The following is a 22678-nucleotide window of genomic DNA, read 5'->3' on the forward strand; positions in this document are numbered from 1 at the left end:
TCCGTTTGGCTTAACATTTTACTGGTTTGACTCTTGAACCACCGCGAGGCAAGGACAAACCAGAGGTTTTACCGTCAAAGAGGTCTTGTGTGCATTTTCTGGGCTTTGCTGTAGGCCTGCCAGCGTAGAAGTTTTTGCTGTGCAGTCTGCAGTCATGACTTCGCGAGCTAGCGTGTTGCTGCTAAGCATAAGTTCTCTTGTGCTTTGTGGAATGTTCATGGTTTGATTTTCTTGAGTTGTGGTTCGGGCAAAGGTTCGTGGCGGGGCCCCTGGGTTCCCAAAGTGCCATCTGGCTGCTGGGGAAGGTCCTGAAGTAGGTGGATGTAGACCATTATCCATTTTGCGCTGTTTGATTGAAGTTAAGGGCTCTTGAACAACCTCATGCATTTCTGCGTCAGAAACTTCTCCTATTCTGTCATACTTGCATTTGCATTGTTTTTTTAAAGAAGTCTTTCAAAGAGTTTTCAAATGGGGGTTTGCCCAAGCCCATCTTCTGTGGAGCACTAATTTTTACTGCCGACTTTTTAAAGTTTTGGCATTGTCTTCTGGCGCATGTTCGTGTTGATTCTAAGGTGGCCACTTTCTTTTGGCACTCTTAGATTGTGCGCTTGCCGAGCCTTTTAAAGGTACTCTGACCTTTGGGACGAGTTTTTGCTGATGCTTTGTTTTTAAACGTCTTTTGGGTTTCATAGTTTGACCTCTAAGGGGAGAGGCTGGCCCACAGGCGTTCATGACAGCCTGTGTTACTGGTGCCGTAGTCTGGGGATTCAAAGTTTGGCAGTCTTTCTCCTTTTCACACTGGCAAAGTCCGGGCTGGAGTATCTCCTGTAGGGGGCCCATGGACCAAAGCCTGTACGCTCACGCGGGTAGATCGGAGTATCTAGCACCAACTGGCTTGCCAGCTCGCGAGGTCCCTAGATTTAGTCACATCCCACGGTGCCGCTTAAGCGGTCGTAATGGCAAGGGTCCGCCTCCACCTGAAGGCAGACTACTGCAGCCCCTGCTTCTGGCCCTGCAACCGAAGGCATTGATCCGGGACAAACGGCTGCCGGCTTGGCAGCGGACTACGTCTCTCCTCCCGAGAGGTCAAGCTGCCTCTATGATTCCAGGTAAGTCGTTATAAGCCGGCATCGTCCAGGGGTCAGATGTCGGGTGCGGGAGCTCCGAATTCTTGGTGGTTGGGTTTGTAATCGAGTTTCTTATGGACAAGCCGCTTAAAGAGCACACCTCCGGTAAAAGGTCAGTAGCCACAAAAGGATTACACCAAGGAGGCGATTTGAGGCTTGCACCCTGATCCGGACTTAACTCGCTTGCCCGACATTGTGAGGTTTTTGGGGATTTCAAAGGTTTGCCGTCCATCTCGGCTTCAATTGCCAGTTCTGTCTCAAAGTGAAAGGCAGGCAAAATCAAGGCCCCTGAGAGGGGCACCTCCAGCTGTTTCTGCGAGGGAGGTGTGGGGTGCACTTTGCCGCAAGACCCAGGTTGCCTTTTTTCAAGATATCTTCTCTCCGCTGGCGAGCACTCCGTAGGCAGCGGCGGTCCTCCTCCAAGGTCACGCAGGGGCCGAGTTAATGGACCCTCGCCGCCATAGACTGCCCAAGACTGCCACTCCACAGAATCAAGGAGTCTTTATACAAAAGCTCTTCGCCTGCGAATTGGGTTCCCCTTTTCCCCCAAAAGTAATGCTGTTGGTTTATAATTCTGTTAGGATAACTGGATGAGTGTCCCCAATTGGGTCTTGCTTCCCCGACTTGCTGTTAGCCTGTCCAAAATCAGTCTGTATTAGGGTTACCTACCTAGAATAACGGAGTCATTCAGTAAAGTGTAACATTGGGTTTGGCTTTCCTGTACTGTTGTAGGCAGACATAAGAAGTTTGTGGTTCCAACTGTCCCTCATAAGTCATACATAAGTTACTTATATAGCTGGGAACAATCTAACCTGGACTCCATTGTGAGATTTAAAAACAAATATATGGTTTTACTTACCTTGATCACAAAAGTAGTTCTAGGTTTTTACTGTACCTAGAATAAGTGTTCCTCTATTCAAAAAAGGATATTGTCCAGTTAACCGATTATGTGATTTGTACTGAGCATCAATGTACAACTGGTAGGGTCTACTGCGCTCGCATTACTGAATGCAATTGTGAAAGTAAATATTGGTTTTTACTCCAAGAATAGTGCGACCTATACTCTAAGAAAAGGTTTTGACTTCCGCAGAACTGTTAGGTGTTCCAAATAAGGTTTATACTTTGGTCTGTGTATAGTGTGTTTTTATAATTGTGATTACATGTGTGATACTTATTTACCCCTAGATTTATCTGGGCCTACCTGTATTTAAATAAATCCTCCTTACATATAGTGTTTCTTTGGACCATTTGCATTAAAATTTCATTTTTACCGATTCTACAGCCCTCTCTCCCTCCTAAGATAAGCCTGGCTGGCTCTGTCCACACTTGTTACAAGGCTGTACCACCTGGGTTCATGGTAGCGTAGAGTCTTGTACTGCCTCAGTTGAATTGTTTTACTAAGCCCTTAGCTTAGTGTTAGGCAGAATTACATGCAGTACCCTCTGGGACCACTACACACAATTAGTCCTACAGGGGTTAGGCAAACCAACCTTTGGTATAAGTCTGTACCACACATTTTTGAGCAGCCAGGCTCATCTCAAGAGTGAATGTCAGTACAAGTAATTACACAGAGTACTTTCAATCACAGGGGTTCAAGTAGACACTTCTACTCAAGGTTTCTTGGTAAAACACTGATTACACAATTTAGAAAACATTTCACTAGAAGGAGGCAACTTCTATACAAATACGCTTCAACACCAAACTAATATTGAGAGTTTGAGCTCCCCTGAAATAGGAGCAAAATGGCAGTTATGTTACATAGAAGTGAGCAAAAGTGACAAAGGTGAATAGATCCCATATTCTTGTTAGACAGTGCACATTTCAGTTCACCAGAGGAGTTCAAATCAAGTCAATTAGCCAGGCCAAAGTCAATGGGCTAGTTTTCTGGATTGGAAAGAGCAGTTCTCAGAAGTAGTTTAGGCGAAAAAGAATGTATCACAAGCTGATTAGGCCTGCTAGTTGGGAAAGTTGACGAACTTTCACCGTGAGAGTGGCGTTCTCTCAATCAGGTTGGCACAGTACCTTAGTATGAAGAACAAAATGCAGCTGAAGACATTGGTTCCTGGCAGTGCCTGCAGATCTCACTGTTCCTGAGCCTCAGTCATGGGAAGAGGGAGGACATCGGGGACTCCTGCACTGCACGGGATCGTCGAAAAAGAAAGCAAGATGAAGTTACTTCAGTTCCAGTAGCTGTAGCGTCAAGCACACAAGCTGGTATCCCTCTCCCTGGTTAATCCTAACCAGCCATGAGAATGGTATCCAGGTGGCTTACGGGTTGATTGGTCCCACCAACTCAAAGGGAGAAGTCGTCCTTGGGGCTCCTGTCGAGATGAACTTGGCAATTCGGACCTGCAGCAGGGCTTCACCAGGCAAACCAACGGTCCAGGAGTTACAGCAGCCGTCCTCTTCCAGGTCTTCGGTTCTTTTGTTAGTGGTCGACTGCTTTCCTGTCCTAGCTGTCACTCACCCAGCAGGGTGGCTGTCCTTGCCTGGCAGTCAGCCAGACAATCGCCACAGAGTGCATTTGGGTTTCCTAGGAGACTAAGCACAGGGAGATTTGGGCACCTCCCTCACTTCCAGCCCACCCCAGACACTCTTCAGTCCTGAAGCAAGCCAAAGGCACACAAACAAATGGACCAAACCATGTTTGGTCCAGAGACAAACACTAGAAGGGCCTTTCCAAAAAGAAACTGCAAAAAAAGAAGATCGGACCAGTTTAAACAAAGGGGCATAAGGCGCCATCTTGAAAAACATGCCTCCCGTGATATTTAGATACTGGTGTTTGCGGTCGGGAAAAATCATGGTAGTTTTGTAAAACTACTGCCATCAGCCTTTTCAACAGGAAAGGGTAGCATTTGACTGCTACATGAGTATTTAGACAGGGATAATGTGTAACCCCACCAGAACTGCACTAAGATGGAGTGTGCTGCTCTAGGAATTTGGAAAGACTAGTAAAGTCAATTTCCCCTTTACATTCTCTGGGAAACAGTTTATCCCAGAGACGGTACTTAAACCTTTGGGAAGTCTAAAACGACATCCGTGCGTCACTGCACCGAGGATGCTGTGTAACACATTGGAACCTTCTCGGAAGACATCTCTACGGCCTTGTCTAAAAAAATACTACCCAAACACTAGTGTTAGGCGACTTCAATCTAGGTTATAATGATACTAAGGATACCAACTCTACTGTTATTGCTATGACTCTGCAAGAGTTTGGCTTCTCCCAGAAAGTCAACTCACCCACGCACAACAAAGGTCGAATCCTCGACTGGATTGCAGAATATAACTGAGGTAACTATTACGGCTATCGTTCCGCAGATCTGGACAGACCACCAACTTCTAGCATTCACACTAGCCACGGCCCAGCCCTCGATCACCCCTCCGTCACTTACGAGGAATAAAAAAAACTCATGACAGCTGAAAAACTGCTGCCCCATATACCTAAACTCAATTCTATACCGGACAATATGGACCCTAACGCTCTAGTCGAACGTTACAACAAAGTCATGAATTCAGCCCTTGACAATATTACACCGCTGAAACTAAGGAATAGTAAACCCAAAAAACACCTCAACTCTTGGTTTACCCCCACACTTAAACCTGAGATTACTCAAAAGAAAGCTGGAAACTGCTTGGAGACTCTCCCCATCAGCAGAAAATAAACCTCACCAAAGTCTCGTCTCAATACAAAAAAGACATCCTTTCAGCCAAACAGGAAACCTATAACAGAATATCCCAATCCAAGTCCAGCGTTAAAGAACTGTTCATTATCCTGAAAGAACTGGAAACACCCATTGAACCACAAGAAAACTGTATCAAAGACAAAAAGTGGGGTTCCAGTATCCAACACGCCCTAACCAACAAAGTAGCCAACCTACAGACCAAAATTGCCCACAAGAAAGCCTCTCTTGCACCCCAAACGCCTCAGAGCATAGCTCCCCTACCACATTACAAACAAGAAACACGTTTCAGCTTCTCTAAAGTATCAATAACCGAGGTGGAGAAAGTCATATTGGGACTTAAACCGTCCAATTGCAAAGGAGACCAATGTCCGGCGCAACTGATCAAGGATGCCGCGAGAGAACTCTCTCCTTTCATAACCAAACTTATCAACTCGTCATTCACCACCGGTACTGTCCCAAATAACCTGAAAGAATCCTGGGTTCTGCCACTACTGAAAAAGCAAACCCTTGACCCTGCCATTCCCACGAACTTCAGACCCATCACGACTGCCATTTCTTCTAAAAATCTTAGATAAAGTGGCCTTCATTCAAATACAGAATTTCTTGGAATCTAACCTCCTCCTATGATCTCGTCAATCTGGATTCCGCCCTCAACATGGCACCGAGACGGCCTTAATTGACCTTAAGGCCCAAATAGATGAGTTTAGAGACAAAGACCAAGCACCACTACTCCTAGATCTCTCGGCTGCATTCGACCTGGTCGACCATAAAGTCCTATGTAGTCACCTAGATTCCGCAGCCCATTTCTCTAACGAGGCCATAACCTGGATAGAGTCTTTTCTGAGTAACCGGACCATGAGAGTCTTCTCTCCCTTGGCCTCAGCAGACCCTATACCCATAACCTGCGTCGTTCCACAGGGATCCTGTGCGTCACCCACACTCTACAACGTATTCACCAAGCCCCTCTTCGACGTAATGGACCATTTGGGTATCGCCTATACTAACTATGCAGACGATACCCAAATCCTCCTTCCGCTTTCAGGAGATTACACCGTTGATCTGGCTTTGGTGAGTAGAATTTACAGTATCGTTCAGGCATGGATGGCCACTCATGGTCTATGTCTGAACGATGACAAAACCGAGCTCATTATCCTAGGCACCCCGACCCTCAGCCAAATTTAGCCCAGATTATGCCAATTTCGCTATTGATGGTAATATAAAAGTAGCAAAGGAAGTGAAGACCCTAGGCTTCTACCTAGACGCCACTATGAACTTCACTAAACAAGTTAACTCCCTTGCATCGGCTACTGCATACACATGCAAAATCAGAGCTAGTAAACAATTCCTCTCCACTGACAGTTGCCTCACGCTTGCTAGAGCCCTCATACTTTCCAAATTGGATTATTGTAACGCACTCTACATCGGAGCGAATAAACAAACCATCCATAAAATACAGGTTCTCCAGAACAATGCCCTGAGAGCAGCATTGAAGATTAATATAAGTGAGCATATCTCCTCTACTAGAAGAGAATACAAATGGTTATCTACCCTTGATAAAATCAAACTCAAGACTGCCTCCCTTACCCATAAGTGCCTCAATAATGCACCACCCTACCTTACAGACAGAATTTGCAAAAAAACATCCTCCAGACCGACGAGAATAGCTAACTCCAACTGCCTCCAAGTTCCACGATTTAGACTATCCACTATTGGGGGACATAGCTTCCCAGTCAAGGCCGCGCAACTATGGAACTCCCGACCTCCAGGTATTAGAGCCCCCCCAGCCGTATGCCAAATTCAGACAGATTTTGACCAACTGGCTAAAAGAAAATGACAAATAAACTCGGACTAACACCCTCTCGACGCTCTGCTTCCTATCCTCTGCCTATGGAGTCACCTACTTTGCACCAAGTCCACCTGGACAACTCTCCTAATGTACTGCGTCCACCTTACTCTACGCCACCTAACCATGCAACCTACATTGTATATATTGATATGCCACTGTCTATTTTGTCCTGTATTTCCTGTACCCATGTAATCTCAGTGCATTCTCTTGCGATTATGTAATTTACTCTGTATATACTGATGTGTTATTATACATGTCGGCCTGTTGGCCATGTAACTAAGTTTAACATATCCTTACTGCTGCGCCCTGTTGCTCCTGGGTCTGGTGCGCATTATAAATAACTAAACTAAAAGATGCCTATAGAGTTACCATAAAACTCCATAAATCAAAGAACACAAGAGTAAAACATACATCAAAATACATGAAAGAATGGGGGGAAAAAAGGCTCTTTCCAGGTAAACAAAATAAGTCCTCAAAATACAGCAAAGTTGCTGGGTGTCTCTAAGGTGAAGGGAATTAGCACATTTGAGAATTCTCCCTAACCCTGGACTTCAGAAAAACTGTCCTAACATTAGGTAACCCACTTTTTGGTATTGTCTGTAGTACACAAGTTTGTAGTGTGACTGAACAGCCAGGCCTATCTCGAGGGGGGTAAATGTGACCTGCACAAATAAAATCCGTAAATACAATACCCAAGTAGCACTAACACTCATGGTTTGTTATGAATAGTTTAACAATTTTTAACTAAACGCCATTTTAAAAGGCAATTTGTTGTAACAATGTAAATATACTTTAAAATTACTTTTCAGAATCAAAACAAGTTAGTGGATAATCTTTGGATATGCTTCTTGTTAAGCAGAGTTTGTATGCAGTACCCTTTGGGACCACTACACACAACTAAGACTAAGCAAAATCAACCTTGGTACAAGTCTCTACCACAGTTTTTGGTAGCAAGCTGAGCAAGAGGGAATGTGAGCTTGGAAGGGTGTTACACAGACGTCTACAATGACAAGTATTCAGATACACTTATACTCGAGTTTTCTTGGTAAAACACTTAATTTATTACACAATCATTTATAAAGCATTCAATAAAGCAAGCAACCAATCTCACAAAAAGTATACTACATAAGTAGTTGAGCTCCCTTGAAGTAGGCGCAAAATAGCATTAAAGAGCAAACAGGCCTAAGTTAATAAAACTAATCTTAGTGAGAATTCTCAAAAATGTGTTAATTCCCTTCACCTTAGAGACCCCCAGCAACTTTGCTGGATTTTGAGGACTTAATTTTTTTTTACCCGGAAAGAGCATTTTTTACCCACTCATGTATTTTGATATATGTTTTACTCTAGTGTTCTTTGATTATGGAGTTTAGGCATCTTTTCATGTGTGTTACACAGCACCCTCAGTGCAGTGACACAGGGGGGGGGGTCATTTTAGACTTCCCAAAGGTTTAAATACCTTCTCTGGGATAATGTGTTTCCCAGAGAATGTAAGGTTAAATTGACTTTAGTTTTTTACATTCCTAGACCCAGCACATACCATCTTCCTATAGAGTGCTGGAGGGGTTACCTAGTATCCCGTGTCGAAAACTCATGCAGCAGTCAAATGCTACCCTTTTCTATCTAAATGGCTGGTGGCAGTGGTTTTACAACTGCCATGGTTTTTCCCGACCGTGAACACCAGTAGCAAAAAATTGTGGGAGCCATGTTTTTCAAGATGGTGCCTTAAGCCCCTTTAAACAGGTCCCGGTCTTTTTTGGCTCTCTTTTTGAAAAGGTCCTTCAAGGCTGCGCCAAACCAGGTTTGGTCCCTTTGTTCATAGGCCTTTGGCGGGCTTCAGGACAGAAGACTGCCACTGGCACCTGAGTGTCTGGGGTGGGCAGGAAGTGAGGGAGGTGCCCGAAACTCCCGGTGCTTAGTCTCCTATGAGACCCAAATGCACTCTGGCGGGATTGGCTGGCTGACTAGGACAGCCACCCTGCTGGGTGAGTGACAGCTAGGCTGGAATAAAGGGAGAAAACAGTTTAAAAGGCGAGTCTCTTGGTTTGGAAGGTAGAGTCGACCACTGGAACGAAAGAACCGAAGACTAGCTGGAAGAGGACGGTTGCTGCAACTCTTGGACCGTTGGTTTGCCTGGTGAAGCCCTGCTGCAGGTCCGAATTGCTAAGTTAATCTCAACAGAAGCACCTTCAAGGACTACTACTTCCTTTGAGTTGGTGGGACCAATCAACTCAAAAGACACCTGGATACTATTCTCAGAGCTGGTTAGGTTTAACCAGAGGTAAGGACACCAGCATGTGTGCCGACTACAGCTACTCGAACCGAAGATCTTCCATTTTGCCAGCTTGTTTGACCAATCCCCATGCAGTGCAGGAGTCCCCCAACGTCCTCCCTCTTGTCCCCACGACTGAGGTTCAGGAACAGTGAGATCTATAGGAACTGCCAGAAACCAACGTCTTCAGCAGCATCCATATTAAGGTACTGTGTCAACCCGATTGAGAGAACTTGCCTCTCGCAGTGAAAGTTGGTGAACCTTTCCCAACTTGCAGGACTAATCAGCTTGTGACCCAACATACGATTCTTTTCGTACAAACTACTTCTGAGAACTTTGGCAAAGACTTTACAGTTTACTAAAAGAACTACTCTTTCCTATCCAAGGCACTAGCCCATTGACTTTGGCCTACTGAACTGAATAGAGTCCTCTAGTGAAGTAACTATTTGCACTGCCTAAAACAGTATTTGTGATCTATTTTATTAACTTGTGCCGTTGTACTCCTATTTAAAGTAACTGAAATGCCATTTTGCTCCTATTTCAGGGGAGTATTTCAGTACTCACTTATTGGTTTGGTACTGAAGTGTGTATGATATTTAGTTGCCTCCTTCTAGTGAATGTTTTCTAAATGACTAGTACATTAATAAGCAGTTTACCAAGAAACCTTGAGCGCAAGTGTGTTATTGAACCACTGATTGTAAGACCTCTGTGTAACATCTTTTACTGCACACATTCCCTCTTGAGATAAGCATGGCTGCTCAGCTCGCTACCAAAACCTATAGTACAGATTTGTACCAAAGGTTGGTTTTGCCTACACCTGTAGTCCTAATTGTATTTGGAGGTCCCCGAGGGTACTGCATGCAATTCTGCCTAACAGTCCCACTAGCCCAAGGGAGGATGTTGTCCTGCACGGATATCCCAATAGGAAAAAAACTGGGTCAGGACAGCTGCAAGGCTTCACCGGCACTTATATAGTCCTGGAAGGTGCTGCTGGCGTCTCTCCTCGTCCTCAGTCCCAAAAGCCTCTCCTTTTATGCAAAATCCCATTAATTCATGAGCCTACAGCTGTCAATCACTAAGGGGGTGGTGGGGCTGTTCACTAGGACAGCCATCCGCCCAGTTGGAACTAGTTTCGGTCAGGCATGCCTACAATGCTCAGTGAAGTTTCAGGCTCCTCCCTCACTCAGTCTTCCCAGACACTGGAGCCTGGGTGGGCTTCAGGGCTGAGTCCCACCAAAGGCACCACACAAAGGACTTAAACCTAGTTCAAAAAGTAAAAGCCCAGAAGGAACGAACACAAGACATGGCAAACAGACAACGGGGGCCATTTTGGAAGATTTGACACCCATGGGAGCTGTACTGCAGCCGAGAAATCAGCCTGCTTGTACCCTGCACAAAAAGATGGTAGAAGTAACCACTGCCAGCCATTGAAGTTAATGTAACAAAGTTTTACTATGTAACCCTCCCCCCACCACTCCACATAGGGTGGCGTGTGCTGGACCAACAAAGGAAAAAGATAAGATAAAAGTTCACTATTCTTGGGTACTGAAGGGTGCCATCTGTCGCTATGGTAAACTCCATAGGTATCTGTTTGGAGAGTCCATTAAACAGTTACACATCCAAGTCTGAGAAAAAAGTGGCAAAAGCACCACTTATGAGGTTAAAAATCAATATCCCAGATTCTAGCAAAAGTGCCGAGGGTCTCCAAGGTTAAAGGGCATTAACAGAAACTGAAAATTCCCCAACAAAAACAGCATGATCTGGAGGTCACAATTGGTTACCAGCTACACATGGAGTGGGAATTAAGAGCGCAAGAGCAAAGTAGCATTACTTGAAGGGCATGAAAACCTAGCAAGGCATGGTTGAAGCTGCATTTAGAGCCATACAATGTTAATTGCAACTTTCAAATGCCAGCAGTTCAACCATATGGTAAACTATCCTCCAAAACCTAAGAGCACACTGTCTTCCTACATTGCAATCCCAAATGAGGTCACATCCTGGAGGCAGATATTAGACTTACCATACTAGTGATGCAAGACGATGGGGCTGGAGAACTGCTTTTGTGGCTCAGTACAGGAGACCTATTCATTCGCTGAGGTCTAACGAGAAAATTAAAAAATAGGTTAATGGAGGCATCTGGCAACTGCACCATCTGCACCATCTGCTCCCTTCAAGCAAGGACACTTGCCTTCGATATCCATCTCGGCATTGATCCATCTGCATTTTGCCAAAGCTCGACTGGTAAAAGTTAGCTGCGTTAAGCGATAGATCATGTGGTAAAAGAAGCCCTTCCAATGCAGCTTGTTGATACTCCAAATGACTGACCTGGAGAAGACAACCACATGAATGAGTAAACCAAGCAGCAATAGTCAGTCATTGCTCAAAAACTTGCATGAACACGCCAAGTTCCAAAAAGGAAGATCTACAAAAAGATTGAAGCCCCCAATTAGTCTACAAAAGCCAATGTTTCTACAACTGACCTCGCCTTCAAATGGAGAACCTCAGGAACAAATTAACCCTATTGATGGAATCTGAACCAGGGGGACCAACAAGAAACTTATGGGTACCAAACTGCCTGACCTGTGGTTCCAACTGGGATGAACCTTTAACAGTGCATAACCCCACCACAATTGTACAACCAGACCTGCGAGTTGACAGGGCTCATTGGTTTCCGCATATTCTGAAAACGATCACCGACCAGCTGCTGAGGACCAGATTGAAAACCTACAGAAAAAACAGACCAATTTAGAATTTAGTCACCCCGCTGGTAATGCATTTACAACATACAGCAAACTGAAATCTCTAGTGCATGAAAAATTCCATTTCTCTCCAAAGTATAGCGCAACCTTTTGAAGCCTGGCTCAACCATTTAGTCTTTAGCACACAAGTCTGGCAGCCTAAAGGAATGCTCAAGCAGCTGGATAAACAGGTCAACACAACTCAAGTACAAAGCATCATTAAAACTTCTCTACTTGGAACTGTGAGTTTGTGGGGTACACTTTAGTAAACTATAGAAAACAATGCAATGCTAGGAGCCGATGTGCAGGTGAAGGAAAAACCATTTACCTACAGAATACCATATACTGAACGAGAAGTTAGGACCAAAAGGAACAATGAGTATGTTCCTACTCTAGAAGCAAAGTAAACAGTTTGCTAGCTAAGTTAAGAGAATTCCTTCACCCCTGCAAAATTACTTAAGTCCTATAAAAAAAAAGCATTAGGCTCAATGAAACGTGCAGTGGTGCAAAGAAAAACACCAAGTTGTAGAAAAGTTGTTTGTCAAAGGAGGGGGGGGGGTGCAGCTCAAATCCTACTCACATGTGCCAAGGAGGAGTCCATTTACTATGAGAACATGCATACTCATACCCTAAAATTATTCAGTAACCCACCAGGTTCTACTCAGAGCTTTGGTCTTGTGGGGTGTCCTAGGGTTGCATGTGCATTTGTAGTTGCAAGTGTCAGGCTTAGGTCTGGCTAGCAACAGTTTGCTTGCAGATGTCCTTCCCAGAAATGTATGAGCAGACTGAAGTGACAAAGTTTAAGGACAAATTCTTCAAATCACGAGGTCCTGTCCCCACACTTCAGGCATGAGTGTTGCAGTGGTGACTTGCAAATGGTAACCAAGGCACTTGGATGCAGGATAGACTGTTAGGAAAGATTGCTCTTTTGGCAACTTTCCCTCCACCAGTAACGCTTTGTTTTTAAACCTGTTCCAACTTTGAAGAGGGAAGTAAAGCCTTCAGCTTCACTCGCCTTTTGCTCATTTGTTATGGGGAATCCTATCTGCCCTTCGGATGAATAGTACTGGAACCGATTTCACTTATATTTTGTGACTAACATTGCACATCTTACAATGCAGTGCAATAGGGATAATTAAGCATCACCCTAGTCATTTTTGGTTACTTTTAGGTGTGACTAAAAAACTGGTGGCAGCAGATACATTTTTTAGCATGTTTACATTCTTAATGATGCGATGTGCAGTAAACACAAATGTGTACACCAATGTGACTAATGCCCTAACATGGCTGTGCCATGAGATTTGTTTACACTCAAAACTCATGCTATAGATGTTAGAACCATTTTTCTGAAGTCCAACCAAGGGCTTAGTAAAACCATTCAACAGAGGCAGTACAAGACTCCACTCTTAGTATAAGTCTGTACCGCCTGATTCATGGTAGCATAGACAGAGCAGCCAGGCTCATCTTAGGCGGGAGAGAGGGCTGTAGAATCAGTACAAGTGAAATTGTCATACAAATGATCCAAAGAAATGCTGAAACACTATGTAAACAAAGTATTTATAAAAAAATACAAGTGGCCCAGATAGATTTAGGGATAAGTAATCAATAAAACATGAAATCACAGTATAAAAAACACTATACTTGAAAGTACACAGCCCCAAGTATAGACCTTATTTGAAGTACCTAACAGTAGCTCTAGGGAAGTCAAAACCTTGTCATCCACATTCAGTATAGGTCAAGCCTATTCTTGGGGAGTAAAAGCCAATGGTAACTTTTTACAATTACATTCAGTAATGCAAGGGCAGTAGACCCTTTCAGTCAACTGTATGATTCTCAGCACAAATCACGTAATCCGTCAACTGGACAATATACTCTGAATTGTGAAACTTATTCTAGGTGCAGTAAAAACCTATAACTACCTTCGTGAAAACACTTCTACAAGGCGAGTAAAACCTGAGATTGTAACATACAATTACAGGTGCTTTTGAAATCAGGGAACCCCAGATTGAGGTAAGCAGTAACTTTTAACTTATTTTGGATGGCACACAGCTAACACATGGCACGTAAAATCCACATACTTGTTTTAACCATACAAACAAGGGGAAAGCAAAACCCAATGTCACTTTACTAACGACTCAGTTATTCTAGGTAGGCAACAACCAAATGCAGACTCAAGGACAGGCTAGCAGCAAGTCGGGGGAAGCAAGACCCAGTTGTCCTCAAGGGATTAATATGGTGATACAAACACTTAACTTTTGGGAAGAGGCAAAACCTAATCACAGGAGAGTAAAATACCTTCATATCTACTTTATTAGACTGGCAACAGTTGCTAAAGAAAATATGTTAACCATACTTTTAAGAACAGTGCATCACACATTCAAATCAGTAAGAACTTTTATAACTGTTCACTCTTAGAATGACAGTTACCAACCAACTCTTTACAAGTAAGTAACTTTTAAACACCCATTTTCTTTTCTAGGCAGAGTCGCAATCCCTTGAAAGTCTTTCCCTTATTCTTAGAGCATGAGTGTTCTCAGTGGCAGAAGAGGGGGGGGGGGGTTCACTAGTGACCAACAAGCAGTGTCAGAATAGGTTCTTTAGTAGAAAAAAAAAAAGTCAGAGTTCCTTAGGAAAACTGGCCAAACAGGTGAGTACTTTACTTCCGAGTTAGAAGAGGGTCCAGGGGCTTTGCAGAAGACCCCCCCCCCCCTCGTAGGATTCTAGCAGTGGGACTTGGTGCACTAGATGAGAGGCCTCCCCATCACAGAAAACCACCCACAGCTACACAGAAATCCTAACAGGCTTAAGGCAAGTAAATACCCAAGCCAACACAGTACCTCAGCATTGAAGATTTTGCAGCAGGAGAACTTGAGGGTCTGCAGCCAAATACCCAGTCAGTGGATTCCTTTTTGCGGAGATTGAAAACGAGACCTCAGAAGGGACCTTGCAGGAGGGATCCATTAAGGCTATAGGCAAGGTTTCCCCTTGTGGCTGAATGCGGTTCTGGCACCTTTTCAGGGAACAGAATAAAACAGAATATTGTGGTTGAACTTCTTGTTTTAAAGGTCCAGCACTCTGGTGAAGGGACTTTTCGGACTCTAGTCATGTCTCTGGAGATCCAACAGGATGCCCACGAAGTTTCAGCGTGATTCGGAAGCCCTTGCATAGCATGATGGCATGAGGTATTGTGGTATTGCAACAACGCAATGTCACATTAATACGTGGGATGGCTCAAAAGGCAGGTCTCCTGGAGTATAGTGGGTCTCACCAGGCGCTGGGTCGGGGTAGTTTATGGGGGCCCCAGGTCGATTGGAAGGAAGAGCTACAGCAGGCTCCGGTTACACAGCAGGCTCTCTGGTCACTGGAAATAGTCTCAGCCACTTTTCCTTCATCTTCGGTTTAAGTTCCAGTGGTCGACATGTCTTCAGCTTCCAGGTTCACAGTATTTATCAGGAATTACAGCACAACCTCTGCATTTTCTCCCCTCATTTTACAAGAAGGGGCAGTCAGGTTGTCCAATCAGGACAGCCGAACCCCCCCACCCCCCCACTGGGATGTGTCCCCATTCAAGCAAGGTGTAGGACAAAGGGCTGGAGAGTTTTGACTCCTCCCTCACTTCCTGCTCTCACAGACAGATTGCAGCCTGGTGCGGGAGTCCAGGGGACTTCCGCGGAAGACAAAAACCAAAGGAATTTCCCACCCTGGATGTCAGGGGAAGGAACAAGAAACAAGAATGTTGGGCAGAGTTCAAATGCAGTACCCTTTGGGGCCACTACACAACTAATCTACAGGTGTAAGCAAAACCAACCTTTGGTATAAGTCTGTACCACAGTTTTTGTTAGCGAGCTGAACAGCCAGGCTCATCTCAAGAGGGAATGTGAGCTTGTAAGGGTGTTACAAAAGCCTACAATGACAAGTTTTCAGATGGAAACTTCTACTCAAGGTTTCTTGGTAAAACGCTTATTAATTTATTACACAATCATTTATAAAGCATTCACTAAAAGAGGCAACCAATATCACACAAAAAGTATACTAAAAATACTAATTACTAAGCAGTTGAGCTCCCTTGAAGTAGTAGCAAAATAGCATTGAAGTAGGAGCAAATAGGCATAAGTTACTAAAACAAAAACAGTTATTCTAGACAGTGCAAATAGTTTGAGTTCACCAGAGGAGTTCATTCAATGCAATAGGTAGATTAAAGTCAATGGGCTAGTAAGTAAAAACGGAAAAGTCTCTTGCCACGGTTCTTATAAGAACCTTTCTTCCATGAACTACTTCTGTCGGGTCACAAGCCGACTAGGCCTGCAAGTGGCCAAACTTCCACGAACTTTCAGTGAGGCAAGTTCTCTCGGTTGTGTTTCCACAGTACCTATATTGAACAAAAAGATGCAGCTCAAGACTTCTACAGGAACTGCCGGGAACAGATCTGCTGTTCCTGAGCCTCAGTTGTAGGGACAAGATGGAGGATGTCGGGGGAACTCCTGCACTGCACGGGTCACAAAAGCTGGCAAATTGACAAATCAATTCCAGTTGCTGTTCAAGCACACAAGCTGGTTCCCCCTGGTTAATCCCAAACAGCTCTGAGAATGGTATCCAGGTGGCTTACAAGTTGATTGGTCCCACCAACTCAAAGGAAGAAGTAGTCCTTGAAGGAGCTTCTCTGTCGAGATGAACTTGGCAATTAAGACCTGTAGCAGAGCTCTACCGGGCAAACCAACAGTCCAGTAGTTGCAGCAGCCATCCTCTTCCAGCTAGTCTTTTATTCTTTCGTTCCAGTGGTCAAGACTGCCTTCCAAGCCAAGAGACTGTTTCCTTCCATTCATTCCAGCCTAACTGCCACTCACCCAGCAGGGTGGCTGTCCTTGCTGGGCAGTCAGCAAGCGAATCACGCCAGAGTGCATTTGGGTCTCCTAGGAAACTAAGCACAGGGAGTTTCAGGCACCTCCCTCACTTCCTGCCCACCCCAGACACTGATGCCAGAGGCGGTCTTCAGTGTTGAAACCTGCCAAAGGCACAGCAACAAAATGGTCCCAACCTGGTTTGGTGCACAGAGACTCTAGATGGACCCATCCAAAAAGGCAAATGGCTATAAAAGACCAGGACCTGTTTAAACAAAGGGGGCTTAGGCAGCATCTTGAAAACATGGCTCCCGCGATTTAACACTACTGGTGTTCATGGTCGGGGAAAAATGAAGGTAGTTCATTGTGAAACAACTGCCACCAGCAGTGGTATCGCCAGGAATCAAGTTTAGGAGGGGCACAGAGGGGGCCAAAGACAAAAGGGGGCACAGACAAAAGTAAGGGGGTGCCTACGAAAGGTACTGTGCGACGTCACAAGCACTCCTGCAGAGGCTTTTGTGCACACCAACTATCCACACCCCATTGCACTCCCCCCCCCCCCTCCCATCAGAATGCAGGCATAAAACAATTCAGTGACTAATGGCCCATCATTAGCAGTTTCGTGGCTACATTCTGATGGGAGGGGCTGCAAGCTGCTCGATCACTACTAGCTTTGAGATAAAATGATTATTGCCGTGTGACCTGCAGACATTTGCTTAAGTGAGTGTTTCCAAGAACAGAGAACATGGTCACTGCTCGCCTTAGGTAGGGGGCACAGGACTTCAGAGGGGGCACAGGCCCGTCCCCCCTCTAGCGACGCCACTGGCCACCAGCCATTTCGATAGGCAATGTAGCATTTGACTGCTAAACGTGTTTCTAGACATGGGGATACTAGGTAACCCCTCCAGCACTATAGGAAGTTAGTGTGTGCTGGGTCGAGGAATTTAAAAAAAGACTAGTAAAGTAAATTTAACCTTACATTCATTCTCTGGTAAACCGTAGTTTATCCCAGAGAAGGTATTTAAACCTTGGGACAGCCTGGAAAGGCTTCACTGTGATACTGCACTGAGGGTGCTGTGTAACACGAAAAGATGTCTATGGAGTCGTTTACAATTCATAATCAAAGAACACAAGAGTAAAACACCCATCAAAATACGAGAGTGGGAAAAAAGCTCACTCTCCAGGAAATAAATCAAGTCCTCAAAATCCAGCAAAGTTGCTGGGTGGGGAGGCGTTCTCTAAGGTGAAGGGAATTAGTACATGTATGAGAAGTCTCCCTAACAAACACTAAAATGGCGAAAAGAGAAGACAAGGGTCATTTTGGTAAAATTTGACACCCTTAGGTCCCTTTACTGCAGCTGCGAACACAGCAAGCGCAGTAAAGGTGCACCAAATTAGTATCACTGCCATCAGCCATTGAAGGGGAGCTTGCTACGGTAACAATTGTTATAGTGTGAAAGGGGATACATTACATCTCCCCAGCACTCTACATAAGGTGGGATGTGCTGGCTTCAAAGAATAAAATGTAAAAGGGATCCAAAGATCCTTTGTACCCTTGGGAACTGTAGTTCTCAAGGTTAGCACAAGAAAGTTAAGGGGAGCCCCTAGGGCAACCCAGCAACAACAGGCACTTATTGCCAATAAGTTGTTAAAGAGGATAACTTTAAAAAAACTATGGAGAGTCATACAAAGGATACCCATAAAAAGAGTTAAAGATTATGCGAGTGTGGAAAAAGGTTCCCACTCTGAGGTATTACAGAAAAATATCCCACTAGTAAAGCAAAAAGTTCTGGGATTGACCCAGGTCAGGAAGATTTACCAGTTCTGTGCAAATCTTAAGAGTAGGGAAGGACTACAAAAGAAAATGTTTGTCATGAAAATTACTACAAGTGTTCAAGTACTTGCATGTAAATGAGTTAATGTTTGGTAACTAGCTCTGCAATAGAAGTTTCAAAGTGTTACAAAAGTTATTACTTTCCTTTGTTGCTTGCTGCGCCTTAAAAAAGTATACAAGTTGCTTTACTTAAATGTCCCACTCTTAAGAATAAAACAGTATAAACAATTACTTTTAACTGAATGAGTATAAAAGCTTACCAATAGGGTTTACATACCTTGAATAACAGTCCTTAAAGCGAACCATTGGGGTTTGCTTTCCCCGATATGCTTTATACAGATTTAAAACCATCTTAGAATGAATACTCGTCTATGAGTGGATTGCAGCCCCGCTCAAAAGTAGAATAGATCACTTACTGACCTTGAATAGCTGCTTTTAAACTGCAATATTGCAGAGTTAATTCAAATAAGTGCTCCTACTTGCCTGACTGAAGTCACACTGGTTAGAATACATGGTAAATTACTCACCTGTTGGGTTGTGCGTTCGCTGAATTGTTCCTGGGCACATCTGAATTGTTCCTGGGCACATCCGTTGGGTAGAATTTTTATTCCTGTGCCAATTCCCTTCAATTCTTTTGGACTTTTTATTTTTATCCTGGAGTGAGGGAGACCTTTTTTTCACCGTCATGTATTTCTTTGATTTGAACCCTGCGTTTTTTGAGCCTGACCACCTCAATAGGCATCTACTTTTTGTATTGTGACTATTAAGCAGGATAGTATGCAGTACCCTTTGGCTTTGGGAGACTACACCAACCATGTCCTCCTGGCAATTGGTAACCCAACCTTTGGTACAAGTCTTTACTACACAGGTTGGTAGTGTGGCTGAGCAGCAAGGCTCCTCTCAGGAGGGGTCAATGTGAGCAGTAGGGTTTTAAACAATGAATAATTTAACAGTCAGTTGAATAAGCCTTCAGAAGGGAGCTACATAACAAAAATACATATCAAATTACAGTTTCTAAAATATTAAGTACCCATTTGGGATGACAGATTCTTCCTACACCCTGAGGTGACTTAAATAACTAGGACGCTGTGGACATTAACTGGTACATTTAGAGCAATACTGAGTTTGGTGTCAAAGAAAAGGGGTTGGAATAAAACAAAGGTTAAACAAATATTCTGCAGCAGGTAAGTACTTTTGAACCCCCCCCCCAATTCAAAGTAAATTAATCCTTTCCTGGAGGAAAGGATAAGCACAAAGTCAGAGGTAAGAAGAGTCTCTCAGGGAACCAGGCCAGCCAATAATTGAGCAAAAGGCTAGGCGAGCTGAAGCACTTCTTGCAGGTAAAAGTCCTCCACAATGTTTTAGAAGTCTTCATAGAAAATGAAAATCACTGTAGGGCCACAAGCTTGGAGGCTTGAGGGGTGGCAAAGCTGCAAACAACTCTGCAAAGGAAACCAAGACAAGTCTCAGCTGGGAACTAGCAAGGCTACATGATTAGGAGCAAGTCCCCTTAGTTTTACAGTAACTTAGGTTAGAAGAAATTGGTTCCAGTTGGCTTCTGTTCCTGTGTAGGTCTGCAGATCCTGTTCTTGGGCATCAGTCGTGGGGACAAGAGGCAAGACATCTGGGGACTCTTGCACTAAGAATTAAAGGTCGGCGGCAGCAATGGGCAAACTTCAGACCAGCGGCACATCGCTGTTTCAGCTCCTCGCGGCTCTCGCAAACAGCACCACCGTGGTTCGCGGATACCACTATGGACTTATCTGGGGTGCAGCACTTTGTTGAGGTGGTTCAGGCTTGGCCAGTCCTGAGAGTCTGGAGGATCTTCCTGGAGCTCGGGTCCAACTTAAAGACACTAACTCGATTTTGGTGTTCCTCTCCCTGGCAGTTTGGTTCCTGCAGCAGCAATGGAAGTGCAGCCAGCTCCGAGAGGATTTCCAGATGAGCTTGTCTTGGGGTTGATTGGTCCCCCCCCAACCCAAGGGAGCAGTCACCCTTTGCAGGTCTTCTCTAGTCTAGGTGAATTCGGAGCTTCAGCGGGCAAACCAACAGTCCAGGAGTTGCAGCAAGCGTCTATTCAAAGTTATTCGGATTCCTTCGTTCAGTGGTCGACTCTTGCTTCCAATCAAAAACACTCACCTTTTATGCAGGTTTCTCCCATTCATTTGCAGCCTAGCTGTGAATCACAGCAGGGTGGCTGTCCTCAAGGACAGCCCTTCAGCCAATCACCCTTGGGTGCATTCCTGTAACCAAGGAGACCAAGCACAGGGAGTTTCAGGTACCTCCCTCACTTCCGGCCCCAGCGTGTCTAGCAGGGCAGGAGGCGGGCTTCACTCGTGAATCCCGTTAAAGACAAAAACAAAAGGGACCAAACCGGGTTTGTCACGTAGAGTAAATCTCAACAAGGAAATGGCGAAAGACCGGGGCCATTTTGACAAAATGGGCACCCATGGGTGCTTTACTGCAGCTGCAATTGCAGCCTGCGGTACAACAATGGTAGGAAAAAGTAAACCACTGCCACCAGCCATTAGTTGTAGAAAGGCCAACATAAAAATGTTAAACTAGACAAAGGAGATACTAAGTAACCGATGGTGCTGTGTGACATGAAGATGCCTATGGAGTTGTCTAAAACTCCACAAACAACAAGAGTAAAACCTTGAAATACATGAATGGGAAAAAGGCTCACTCTCCAGGTAAAAAAAATAAATCAAGTCCTCAGAATCCAGCAAAGTTGCTTGGGGTCTATAAGGTGAAGGGAATTAGCACATTTATGAGAATTATCTCCAACAAGGCCCAGGAACCAAGGATCCGCAAGACTTCACCCAGAACAGAAGCCAGCTGAATCCTCTTCTTAAAACCTAAGGTACTGTCGCTTGCTTCTTCTCATTGGAGACTTGCAGTAGCTGCTTTTTGCGGATTTGATTCCAGCTCTGCCCTTCACATGCTTAACAGCTTGCATCCCAACAGTGATTTTATTGCAAATCTTAAACTTTGTGCAAGACCTGAGCTATCTGAAGTGCCTCACCTCCATAAACATTGTTCAAATAGACTTGCTGTCCTGGCTCCCTCAGGCTGACCAATTGACTGATGCCAAATGTCCCTCATAGGTGGTGCATAAATGTAACTTGTATTGCTGGGAAAGATCTAATCTACATTGGGGAAATTGAAAATGATTCACATGCTCCGAGAACCGGATAACCTTTTCCTTCCCCAACCTCAGAATTGCATCAAGTATAAAAAGTGATACGAATGCCAACATTGTCCTAGTAATTGATGTCGCCACAGGGTGTAGGAAGTGTGTGAGGTTATCTACTTGCTCATCTTAAATCCAAGGAAGTGTTGGGCAAGATGGCATGCAGTACCCTTTGGGTGCACTACAACCACCCTAACATCCTGGCAATAGGAAACCAACCTTTGGTACAAGTTTGTACCACACAGGTTGTTAGTGTGGTTGAGTAGCCAGGCTCATCTCAAGAGGGGTCAATGTGAGCTGTAGAGGAGTTACACATATTCACAGTGACAAGTATTAAAACAACTTCCACATAAAGTTTTGTGATTAACCCCTTAAGTGCAAAGGGCGAGGTATCTCGCCTTTGCACTTAAGGGGTTAATGAAGGAGAAAATGTTAGGCTTTGAATGGTGAAATACCTAAATCACCAAAAAAGGTCTCAACAGTCAGTTCAAGTAAGCCTTCTTCAGAAGGGAGCAATATAAAAAACAAATACAGACTTAAATCGGCAAATACCCATTTGGCATGGCTCAAAGACACTACCTACACCCTCAGGTGACTTCAATAGCTAGTGTGTTGTGGACATTAATAGATCACTGTTGCATTTTGAAGATACTGGAGTAAGTGTCAAAGAAAAGGTTTCAAAATAAGACAAGTATTCACAATTATTCTTAATCAGGTAAGTACTTTAAAAAAACAATGCAAAGTCAGTTAACCCTTTTCTAGAAGGAAGGTAAAACGCAAGCAGACAAGGGAAAAGTCATTCAGGGAGCCAGGCCAGCCAATGTTAAGTTAACAAAAGTCAAGCTGAACTGAAGCACCTCTTGCAGGTGAGCAAGTCTTGCACAATGTTTTAGAAATCTTTATAGCAAAAATAGAATCAAATGTAGGGTCACAAGCTGTTAGACCTGTGAGTAGTATAAGATGCAAGCAACTCCACTAGAGCAGCCGAGACAAGTTTCAACTGAGATCATGCAAGGTGGTACAACAAGAGGTAAGTTCTTAGACTGTACAGTACCTCTAGGTTGAATTAAAGTGCAGCAGATGGCTTCTGTTCCTTTGCAGCTCTGCAGATCCTGGTGTTCCTGTGCATCGGTTGTGGGTACAAGAGGGA

At 44.3% G+C, this 22678-nt stretch overlaps 1 protein-coding gene across 6 annotated transcripts in view; it reads right to left on the minus strand.

Moving 5' to 3' along the window:
• The window catches only part of EIF4ENIF1 (eukaryotic translation initiation factor 4E nuclear import factor 1), a 386373-nt gene that overhangs the window by 98842 nt on the left and 264853 nt on the right, over positions 1-22678 (minus strand). For all 6 annotated transcript variants that reach the window (XM_069619809.1, XM_069619814.1, XM_069619813.1 and 3 more), the window contains 3 exons: positions 11570-11649; positions 11114-11250; positions 10946-11024 (listed from right to left, as the gene is read on the minus strand). In XM_069619809.1, the coding sequence (XP_069475910.1) occupies positions 10946-11024; positions 11114-11250; positions 11570-11649 (296 nt within the window). The remainder of the gene's footprint in view (positions 1-10945; positions 11025-11113; positions 11251-11569; positions 11650-22678) is intronic.

The sequence above is a fragment of the Ambystoma mexicanum genome, chromosome 10 (genome assembly GCF_040938575.1).
Source record: "Ambystoma mexicanum isolate Mex_15411 chromosome 10, UKY_AmexF1_1, whole genome shotgun sequence".
Taxonomy (NCBI): Eukaryota; Metazoa; Chordata; class Amphibia; order Caudata; family Ambystomatidae; genus Ambystoma; species Ambystoma mexicanum.